This window comes from Pagrus pagrus, assembly GCF_965226575.1.
Source record: "Pagrus pagrus genome assembly, chromosome: 20".
NCBI lineage: Eukaryota > Metazoa > Chordata > Actinopteri > Spariformes > Sparidae > Pagrus > Pagrus pagrus.
The window spans coordinates 19,068,074-19,079,901 of record NC_140207.1 but is presented as its reverse complement, the minus strand read 5'-3'; the positions used below and the strand labels follow the sequence as shown (position 1 = coordinate 19,079,901).

General features: G+C 39.5%; 1 protein-coding gene across 1 annotated transcript; it reads right to left on the bottom strand.

Annotated features, from left to right (window-relative positions):
- Positions 1 to 3,588: 3,588 nt before the first annotated feature.
- On the bottom strand, positions 3,589 to 10,773 carry LOC311249419 (uncharacterized protein; the record flags this gene model as incomplete). Its single annotated transcript, XM_084340434.1, has 3 exons — positions 3,589 to 3,944; positions 4,982 to 5,058; positions 10,656 to 10,773. 3 exons carry the CDS (start codon positions 10,771 to 10,773, stop codon positions 3,747 to 3,749), a joined length of 393 nt encoding a protein of 130 aa, XP_084196560.1. The 3' UTR covers positions 3,589 to 3,746.
- Between the last annotated feature and the right edge of the window lie 1,055 nt (positions 10,774 to 11,828).

The following is an 11,828-nucleotide window of genomic DNA, read 5'->3' as shown; positions in this document are numbered from 1 at the left end:
AATACTAAAAGCCCACAGTAGTGCCAGGTTTGTCTGTTCTGGGCTACTGTAGAAAATGGCAGTGCAACATGGGGACCTCAGTGGATTGGGACCCGCTCCCTTTATAGATATAAACGGCTCATTCTAAGGTAATGAAAAAACAAAAAAAACATCTTATTTTGGGGTGATTATACACTAATTAAAACATACTTACAAATATTATATTCCATTTCTGCCAAGTCTGTTCTGCTAGATGCCACTTCATATTACACACTGTACCTTTAATTAAACTAGCTTGCAGCACTCTCATGTGGTCCTCTTAGCTTGCCATGCTGTGACTGGAGGGTAATGTTAATGTTACAGCACATTAAAGTAAACTTGATTTATTATTGTTGAAGCATGCGTAAGGTTGATTTCTGAATAGCTAAAAAAATAAGACATGACATGTTTTGTTTTTTCTTTGTTCGGTTGGTTTACAGCTGGCATTATTGTGCTCATGGCTTTGGGAGTTTGTCCTCTCTTTTCTGTGTATTTCCACCTGAATAGCTGACATTAGTTATCACAAATATTAAAAGACTATTGTCTATATTAACTTTAGTTGAGTTAGTTAAATATGTTTAGCTACAGTGGAGTATTAGTATTGATTCTTTTGAGTCATGTGTCACGTTGACTTATGCAGGTTCACTTGAAAAATTGAGGGTTTTTTTTTCCCTCTTACATGCAAATACACCAAGTTGCCCTCTGACACTACTAATTTCAAGTTTCAGGCAGAACAGAGAATGTGACTGTTGGGTGATGGACGAAGGTCACATGGGAGGGCATCCACATAACCTTTGTGACGGGGCCTGCTGCTCTCACCCTTTAACCTACATTACCAAGAGAAAGCTGCCTTAACACTTAAAATCATTCAAAGCTAAGGCTTATGTTGTCCAACTTTACTTTTCTCTCTCTCTGTTTTTCATTTTCATCATGCACACCTTAAACCCTAACTTCATGATTACTTCAAATACTATTATTATTACTATTATTACTACTACTTTTTTTCCCTCCTGTTTCCAACCGCAGACTACTTTGTTTTTCAGGCACTTCATTGGAATCAACCCAGAAAGACGGACAGAGGCAAGCCATGGCAAGAGGACAGGCAGCGTTGTTATGTAAACTTGTCACATTTGTATTGGTTATTTCATATAAGTCACTTCTTTGATTCCCCATGCAATGAAATGGCAAGGCTGCTACTGTCTTTCCTTCACATGTCATATCTCAGATACCACTGTTTACATGTGGTAGTTGTTTTAAGGGCTGCATCTTGCCGATGCCTAAATGCCGAACCTAATGGACCACACTCAGTGTAACAGTAACCTACCGTAAAAGTTGATTGATGAGTCTATGAGAACTGTAGAGTTAACAGTTAAATAATGGTGACCTAGCTGCCAGTTCTTTACTGTTAATTTACAGTGTAAACATATTATTTATTATATTATAGTGAGCAAAGCTAAGGCAGCTGTGCAGTTGCACCTGCAAACTGTTAAGCTAATTCAATTTCTGTGAAGTACACACTGGACCTGTTTCCCAAGTTCAGTGTGTACTTTAAGAACATCCAGCAGACATAATAATACACTGAAATCCACAACGCCTACACATCATTTTAATAACTGCCTCCTCTCATCAGAATCATAACATTTCTGTTATAATTAAGTTACTCTGACTCAAGAGAAATAATAAAACAGCCCTCTTGCTGTTAAGTGCTCGACGGAACAATGCAATACTTCTGTCTGCTGACTTTTAAAAAAAGAAGTTAATTACAGACAGAGAACAGACAAGAGGAGGGCAGAGTGGTGGTCACTATAACAGCAAAGTAATTTTGTGTATAATGTGTATGTGTATAATTATTATTTTAGCAGTATGATTGGTTTTGTTCACGGGCACATGTAAAACAAACCTGTTTTACTTGTGAGTTCATACCTTTTCAGCACAAGAGATCAAATCAGGAAGTAAAAGCTACATTTAAAATTGCAGTGATGTTTAATATCATGCTAACTTACACATAGACTGCAATGAATACAAGTTAGAATTAAGCCCATATAAACAATGTTACCATACATGCCAGCAGCGTGTGTGTATGTATTTATTTGTAGTATTTGGTAAGACTGAGAAGTCAAGAGTACATTTGCAAACATGAGAAACATACAAACAAAAGAAAAGACAACATTTCAGTCCATCTCAACTTTGCTTCCTTTAAAACAGCAGCCGACCAAGCCACGAAAATCTCTGTCACAGTGCAGGCAGCCGGCCTGCTTGCTCCACCTAACGAGCCTAGAGTCACTGTTGCAGAGAAAAACGGCATGAGAATAAGTGAAAAGGTTGGAGTGTTACTACAGCTCAAACACCCTGGTTACATCCATTAACTTTACAAGAAGAAGAAAAAAGCCACATGATAGGTTGTCAGATATCGTCACAGTCCTGTGACAGTATGGCAGCATTTTCACCATATCGTGATCCCTATTGCTTATTGCACCTTCAAAACAGGGTAAATGGTATTTTAGCAAATAAAAGTTTGACATTTTGGGAACCAAACCTTTGGTGTACAAATGACAAATATAAGGTTTTACAGAGCTATGTGCAGACTTTCTTGTCTCTGCCCAGAGTTGTAGTGCGTAAGTTTTTTTCAAGGATTAAACAAAATATATACTGTATAATGTTAATTAGTAAGCTTTGTTGGTGCTAGTAGGTGGATTTTGTTAACTTTGGACACAGCCAGACTAGCTAACTAGCTGATGGCATTAGCTTGTTCTAAGGCAAGAGGGAAATACGCAAATTTCCCAAAAATGACTTGAAATTAACCGCTAATTGGCAGTTGACGCTAACATGTCCTTTGAGGTAGTAAGAGCTTTTTAAACAGAAATGTACCTGTATATTCACAAAGATGCTGTTATACATAGCGTCCAGTTGTATCTTGCTTACTGTTGTTTTTACTGTTCTTACTTTGGGGGGGCTTGTACCTGTGCTCATACAGTTGCCAGGGTAAAATGTGGCCAGTTAACGTTTCTCCAGACCACTGATATGTTGATATTAGTACATGACAAAGGCAAACATTGACATTACTACAAAACGTGATATCAAATTCATCTTACATGTTTGTGACCTGACCTGTGTTATATTTGCAGGTGGAGTGGATGGTGATAGAGTTACAGGCAAGATGGCTGCCAAGCCAGCGACTGATGCGTGAGACCACTGGATATTTTTAGGGACCCTTCAGGACTTTTCCAGAGGTGTTTTTAGTGACCAAAGCAGCTACACATGGTTTGATACAGTATCTGATTTTCATCGAAGCTCTGCGACTTTTGATTGACCAATTCTTGTTCAGCAGATGAAGCTCTCTCAGGTAATTCACACAATTATATTCATAATTATATCCATAAAACAAAACAATACAAAACATGTATATGTAGTCAGAGGACACTGGTGCTGTAACACTGATGAAATGCAACAATGTACGGAGCACCAAAATGAAAACAACAATAATGATAATACTGATATACAGAAACTATTGCTCATAGGAATTTATATAAGAATTAAAACATTTAGGAGAATTAAAGCTTAATATGGTGAATAGTTTTTCCAAGCAGCTGCCTTTCACAAGAGGCGCATTTAATATTTTCTTGCATGTGCATTTACTGTCTTAGGAGTAACACATTCGTGGCAGCATGGGTAATGGCATATTTGTTCATAAGCCTGGGGTGTTTCAGGTTTTTTCTCTCCGTTTACTTTTAGCATAATGTGTTTGTCCTCCGGCAGAAGCAGATTGCATTGAAGAAGCGGCAGTGGCATGAAGCACATCGGTCACAGCAGCCAGACTGGGGCAGACAACTTTGTGTAAGCTCAGAGCAGTTAGGCTTCACAGGTTTTGGTGATACTTTGGTAGGAGGGCGAAGGCCATGTGAAGGAACAGGGACCACTTTGGGCTTCTGGAAGGTGGAGAGAACAGAAAGAGAGAGAAAGTGGGAGCATAAACATCAATTTATCAAGTAAAAATTGCTCAACTTTACTTTTTTTTAAAAGTCTAAACAGTGCTGCTTTTGTTTGGTGAAAGCTGTGAACTAGTTATCGGCTTAAAGGCTTAGAGCTTAACTACCAACACATTTATTGAAGACATTTCTTTCCAGCTGTGATGAACATGTGTGACTGTGTGCAAACTCTAGCTGCACCCCATGACTTATGTCATTTTATTCTCAATTGAGATAAAACCAACCAAAAGTTTATAGAATTCACGAAAGTAAAACTTTAGACCCTTAAATACACAATATAAACTTCTTCTTCTAGGGGCTGCATGCTGAGTGTTGCATGAGGAGGGCTGGGCAGAGCCGTTGCTGTTCAGAGTTTACAGTTTTGGAGGAGATAGATAAAACGCGAGCCTTCGTTGTGGTGCTATTGCAGAATCTCTGTGTAAAAAGGGCTTCTGGTGAGTGCTGAGTTCAATGACTGACCTAAATCACGCACAATCATACACACATCATGTGCATGACTTTGTTTCCTAACTTCTAGCTAATGTACACATAGAAATCTGGCTTTTTGGGGTGAATAAACATGAGCGAGTAATTAAACACAAATGATAAAGTGGTCAAACTTACTTCGCTGGTGGTGAACACCATTAAACAACTACTACTGTACCAATGTGGATGAAAATCTATCTGATGTGACTCCGCAACAAATGTTCATGGATGAGGTAATGTTTTATTTTTATTCACATTTAGTCTCACTCCTGCAACAGGCTGTCAAATGAAAGGCACTGTTACCTTGAGTAAACTTTTGGATTTCTCCCAGTTTGAAAATTGTTGGAAACTTTTTCAGATAATGTAAGTAACTCAGTAAAATATATACAACAAAGGTCTAGTCGATTTTGTAAAAACCTGTAAAGACAACCAAATAATGAAATGACAAGCAGAAGTCCTCTCTGTTAACTATACGCTGTTTGTGAATGGAATATAAATTACACACATCTTACCGGCACATAAATCCTTTGTCGTTCATACTGTCCTCTCCTGGCAAACAGAGGTCTGTGTCTGTTGTGGTTCAAAGACCCTGTAAAAATAACATTGAGACTATTGATTAGGAAATAATCAAAGAAACATGTCTGCCAGAGATTGCTTTTTGTCTAATCTACAACCACCATTTGTCCCAGTTTGTGACTTTCATGTATTGCTTACACAGAACTGTGCATGTATTTTTTGTTAAAATTAATAATCGGAAATCTTTATAAACCCCAGATGGTTGGGTAACAATACTTTAAACCTTTCCATGATCCAGAACCTCCAAAGAGTTGGCGAAGTCTAATACAGAACAATTCAATGTATCAACCATGTAGACATCTTTATTTGAAGGAGGGAACAGAGGTGCAATTGACATTTTTAAAATGCCCTCAGGACAGCAGTAAGAGTTGATGGATGACCTTCTGGGGATTTTCAAAGAAGATCTTTTTTTTCCGTAAAAGCTGCATGTTAATTATATGACTTGAATGCAGTTGTGGAACAAGTATCTAGGAGTTTTACTTAAGTAAAAGTAGTTGTTCTGGCAAACCATCCGGCGACTCAGGAAAGGAAAGCAGTGCTTAGCCCAGGCTATGCTCAGAAGTGGAGGTGAACTGCTGACCCGAACTGGGGATATTGTCAGGTGATGGGAAGAATTCCTGAATCCAACTAACATGTCCTCTGCAGTAGAGGCAGAGTCTGAAGACTGGCAGAGGTCCCTGGGGTAGTCAAGAAGCTCCCCAGGGAAAAGGTGCCAGGGGTGGATGAGATACACCCTGAGAATCTCATCCACCCCTGGGATGCTGAAGGCTCTGGACACAGTTGGAGGTCTGGAACAGTACCTTTGGAGTGGCAGACTGGGGTGGTGGTTCCCATCTTTAAGAAGGGGGACCGGAGGGTGTGCTCCAATTACCGGGGTATCACACAGCAGGAAAGGAAGCTGCGACCGATTGTCGAACCTTGGATTCAGGAGGAACAATGCAGATTCCGTCCTGGTCGTGGATCAACGGACCAACTGTTTACACTTACGGTTTTACTGAGGGGGTCATTGGACTTTGCCAAGCCAATCTACATGTGTTTTGTAGACATGGAGAAGGCCTACGACTCGGTCCCCCGGGAAGAGCTGTGGGGGGTAATGCGGGAGTATGGGGTACCAGTCCGTTTGCTACGGGATAAGTGAGAGGCGTGTCCGTATACTTGGCACAAAGTCAGGCACATTTCCAGTTGGTGTTGGACTCTGCCAGGGTTGTCCCATGTCTCCAATCCTGTTATTTTCATGGACAGGATCTGGAGGCGCAGCTGTGGTGAGGAAAGTGTCTGGTTCGGGAACCTCAAAATTGCATCACTGCTCTTTGCAGGTGACATGGTTTTTTCTTTGGTGCGTGACCTCCAGGAGGCACTGGGGCGGTTTGAAGCCAAGTGTGAAGCGGTCGGGATGAGGTAGTGTTGTACTCAAGACCACACCAACCGAGACCAAGACATTACCGAGACCAGAGAGTACCCAGAGCGAGACAAGGCCAAGACATTTGGAGGTCGAGACCAAGACAAGACCAAGACTTTTAAAGGTCGAGACCGAGACAAGACCAAGACCATATATATCAAAGGAAAATCATAACAAAACATCAAAATGTGAGTTTTCTTTTTTTTTAGCTGGGGAAAATCTTTACACTACCAATGATTTGAAGTTATTAGCTGTTTTTGAGAGGGTCCTTTATCACTCTTATCAGTAAGGCATGGACAAAAAGCCTATCAGCGGTGGTCTTGTTAAAAAAAACAGAGTCCGCCCAGTCTGAGACAGAGACAAGACTGCGTAAAAATGCCCTCGATTCCAAGACAAGACCAAGAACCTCAAAAAATGGTCTTGAGACCGGTCTCGAGACCAAGACCGATCTCGAGTACTACAAAACTACGATGAGGGTTAGCACCTCTAAGTCTGAGGCCATGGTTGTCTGCCCGGAAAATGGTGAATTGCCCACTTCGTTTGGGGGGTTAGCTCCTGCCCAAAGTGAAGGAGTGTAAGTATCTTAGGGTCTTGTTCACGAGTGATGGGAAAATACAGAGATGGACAGGCGGTTTGGTGCGGCCCCCGCAGTACTGTGGATGAGGCACTGGACTGTTGTGGTGAAGAGGGAGCTGAGCCGTAATTTTGTTCACTGCACCCTGCCAGTGTTATATTACTTTATATTCTTTATATTCTTACTTTAGTGTTATTTGTTTGTATTTTATTTGTAGTGGCCTGCTCCCCTTAGGTTTCCTTGTTTTCCTGTGGTATTCCCCCTCTCTCATGCTCCCGTGTGTTTCTCCCTCTGTGTCATTTATGTGACACAGAGGAAGTGTTTGTGTCCTGACATGAGTATGCTCATCCCTCCTGGCTCTCCTTTCTCTCCATCCTCCTGCAATCGACTCATCACTCTGCCCAGTCTTCAAACCTGCCTCTCATTAAATCATCATCCTGCAGTTCATCTATGCCAGCTTTTCCATCCACTTCCAGCCGGATTGTTGCCTCCTATTCTTTGCTCCTTGTTTTTTTTTTTTGCTTCCTCGTGATTTTTTTGTGTGCACATTCTCTTTGTGCCTCAGGATTATCATCTGCTCATCAGTCTGAGAGCCCAGTTTTCCAGTAAAATACCTTTTACGGTGCAACCCTGCTCATAAAGCATTCTGTAATCATGAGACAACAAAACAAAGAAACAATTTCAACTTCAGGCCCCTCTAGCTTTCTGTCACTTCCGTCTCTATCCACCAGATGACTCAGGGAAATTCCATCAGGTGCCAAGGGCCATATTGACAAATGTTCTGAGCATTATTTAATTTAAAAAGAGTCCTAGGTCTGAAGGGATTTATTAAACTTTGAAGAGCAACTCTGAGCAAGGAAAGGGCAAAAACTTCTCAGTATTTCAGTGAGGAGGTGTGGTTGATCCTGTTGTTAGATATGAATCCGTCTTTCAAAAGTTGTGATCAAATATAATAAAAGATTGACATTAAATTCAATCGGCCTGATGATAGCATTTAGTCTCTATTAAGACAGGGTGTAATTATGAACATCTCTGTTTAAAAAAATGTAAGACAGGGCTGCTTTACAAGAAGCCCACAGAATGTTGCGAAACACACACCTACTTAAGTAGAAACCTATTAACATGCTGACAGTCCGTATGTTTCTTTGCTCATATGTATTTACCCTGCTGGGGGAATATTTAATAGCCTGCTTAATCTATTCAATATTTACGAGTGTCAAAATATTTTTAAAGGAAAATTTGGCCCTGGTGTGACAGCGCACGCCAAGAGGCAGGCGTGGGGGAATATAGTGCTGCAGATATATGCCTCACTCCCACCAGCTGTGCGCACCAGTCAAGGTGTGTAAATAGTGGGGTAGACTATGTTTTGCAGTGTAAAGCAAGAGGGGAGAAGATGACTGTGATACAGTAAGAACTGTAATTCATTGTGTGATCACTGCTGATGGAAGGTCGTAATAGATGCAAGTCCTCATTCCTGCAATTTTTACAGTTGCCAAATATCTCAGTGTTGTGATCACTTTTATTTCTTGTGTTAATGCTTGGGTGTGACACAAACATCTGTAGCGTTTCAGTAATTGACTACCATTGAATGTGTGGAGAATTTTTCTCTTCCCTCTTTGTCTTTTCTCCTCTTCTTAAGAAACTCCTCATCCCTACTCCTTTACCAGACTTTCACCTTAAGGAGCTCTCTTTAGGGCTAAGATGCTTTGTACATAACTCGCCAGCTGCATCTTATCTTCACCTTCTTATCTTCTAAAACTGGTGTACAGTTAACAGTAGTTTTTTTCATGCAGTTAGATGGTGACACCATGCTGAGACTTACAACATTATGACTGTGTCTAATTCCGCTGCTGAAACGGGAAATTGAAGTCAAACTGTACATATAAAAAGCAGATTTGCCAAAAATGGCCAACTGTTGATGTAAGTTGTTTTATCGGATAACAGCTGTGTTGCACTATGAAGAGGAGGGCCTCCCTCTGCCAGATAATGTTGTGCCAATCCAACACAGGAGCTGCCAGACCTTGTTGGGGTTTCACCTTAAACCTTTTAAATAGAAACATTTTGGTGCCGCTTTGATAACTTGACTTCACCCTGTAAGCACAACTAACAACAAGATTTACAACTTTGCTAAAATTATGCAGTCGTAAATCTGGATGTGCCTCGTAAAACTGTCTCATTAAAAAGTTATATTACTTGTTTAACTACAAACACTCCTAATCTTCTCAGTTAGCAATACATCAGCGTGGTAACCCGAGCCAAGTATTTGACATTTTCCACCCAAAATGAACAGTAGACCTATACTATGCCATATTTTAATGACTTTTATGCGTTTATGCAGCGGTTTACGTATGTAGAGATGAAATGTGGAATAGGAGAAACCTAAATAAAAACACTTTATACATTGGGTGTGTAGAATAACGTATGCGGTATCACTTCCTATAGGGGTATGGACATATGCAACAGCCAATGTTTTGTTGGAAGCTCCACTTGAAGAATTATGTCTTGTCAGAGGTGAGCAACAGATCCCCTTGCAGTCTTTCCATTGGTGAACATACATGTGTAAAAGTGCATGCTATATATACACTTACTACAGCTTTTTATGAGCATTTTTTAAAAAAGATATATATATTGTTTAATTGTTTTTGTGTTTCCTCCACCAAGGAGGTTGTGTTTTCGCCCGTGTCTGTTTGTTGGTTGGTTTGTCAGCAGGACGACACAAAAACTACCAAACGGATTTTCAGGAAAAATGGATGGAGGATGGATTTCAGCCCAGAATAGACCCCGTTAACTTTTGTTGCGGATCCGGTTAAAGTTTGCTCACTTTCTTTAACATTGTGAGACATTTTTTTCAACATTTTCGTCCATTTCTCAGGGTATAATGCATGGATCGGGATGAACAAAAAATCTGGTGTGTTTAGGTGGCTGGTCTAATTTGATGCGGATGCAAATAAAAATCCAGATCTAGCAGATTTAAATATGTATATAAATATTAGGCTTTATGAATTAATGGGAACAGCTGGGCTTTGGTTGAGGTATGCTTCTTATAGTTGTGTCATGCATTACCACACACACACACCCACACACACACACAAAATATAGACGGATGACAATGTTTACATATCAAATTGTGCCAAATCACATAGTGTCTTTCTCATATCTTATTTCTCTTCGGTCCGACCCCAAGTGAAATAAAGATGCCTATAGATAAAATGATTTACTATGTAAAGGATTTCAGGTTTTACTTTGATGTGCATTTGAAAACATTTGCGTCATGTGTCTTAATATTGCAGCAATTTGCACAATAAAAATACATGGTTATAGTTAAAAAAAATGTATGTACACATTCTATTAACACAGACACTAGTTTGGCAGATTAAACTTCACAGTTACATAACAGCCTTGGCTTTTCATCATTTATGTTATTCAGTACTTTTATTATTTTTTGGAAATTTTCACATCACCTAAATAGGCTATTTATTATAAAACGTCATACAAAACCTTTGTCTGTTCTGTTGTACTTTATTATTATTTTTATTATTATTGCACATTGTTTTTCTTTTTATATCTGATTTATCACACAACAACCACAGTAGGTGATAGGAAATAATTAACCCTCACCTGACAAACTGACACTCACCTGTGCTCTGACTGTCGGACACATTTCTGCGGGAAGCGTTGAGATCATTGCGGGTGAACAGTCCCGCACTGATAAGGGCCAAATACAGAATCCAAAACCAGGTGACTGCCAACTTCATCCTGACTGCTGCCTCTCCTCCGATGTCACAATGGAGCCCAGGAAAGAATAATAAACAGAGGTAAACGTGCGTGCTGCGTCTCCAGCTGCAGCCTGTAAACCCCGCTTGTAATCTGGGAGACTTGCTTCTAATTTTCTGTTTCTCCCTCTCTCCGACGCGCACTAATTTGAGAGGCAGGCTGTACACACGCACAGCACACGCCCCTCTTTGTCTTCACAGCTCTCAGCAGCATCAACAATCCTGACCTTGGTGGTTTTTGTTTACATTTCACACGAAAAAATAATAATCATGAGAGACATCACAAAAGCAGGTTATGCACTGATATACAACTCATTAATTCTTTACATTGTAACTGCAATAGCCATTAACCATCATTAATACATGGTTAATTTCTAGTTAATTAAACATTAATTAATGTTAACAAACATATTATCACATGTACTGAGTAATTGTTTATAGTAAAGTGGCAATTGATGTCTATGATACTTTGTAAATGGTTGATAAATACTGTGTGTTTCATCTATAAGCATATTTGGATGGCTATAGCTGATGTTTATAAACCTTTACAATTGCTAAATAGATGGTTAATTAAGCATTTCATTGTTTACTAACAGTGACGTGACTATTAACTAAAGTTTAATTAACTATACCACTTCCATAAAGTGTGACCACCTATAATAGAAAAATACATTAAATCCTTTACGTGTGGCCGTATTTATACTGTATTGGGGGCATGACATAATTGAAATGAGGTACATAAGTGTTATTTTGAGCCAGAAAATGTAAAAGTAAGCTAGTGATTTACATTTTACAACTTTATCCCAAGTATCAGTTATACATGTAATGACACCATGCAAATAAAAAGTATGTTCAAAGCATCATAAAATGGTCTAAAAACCTAAAGAATATATTTTAAGTGGTTTTCTCAAGCCTCTCTCCATTAAAAAAAAGTGTGTAATCTGCTTTTGACCTATCACACACACCCCATGTGATGTTTATTCACAGTAACATTGTCTTTAACATTGCTTGGCTAAACTGGAGATTTCTCTCATGCT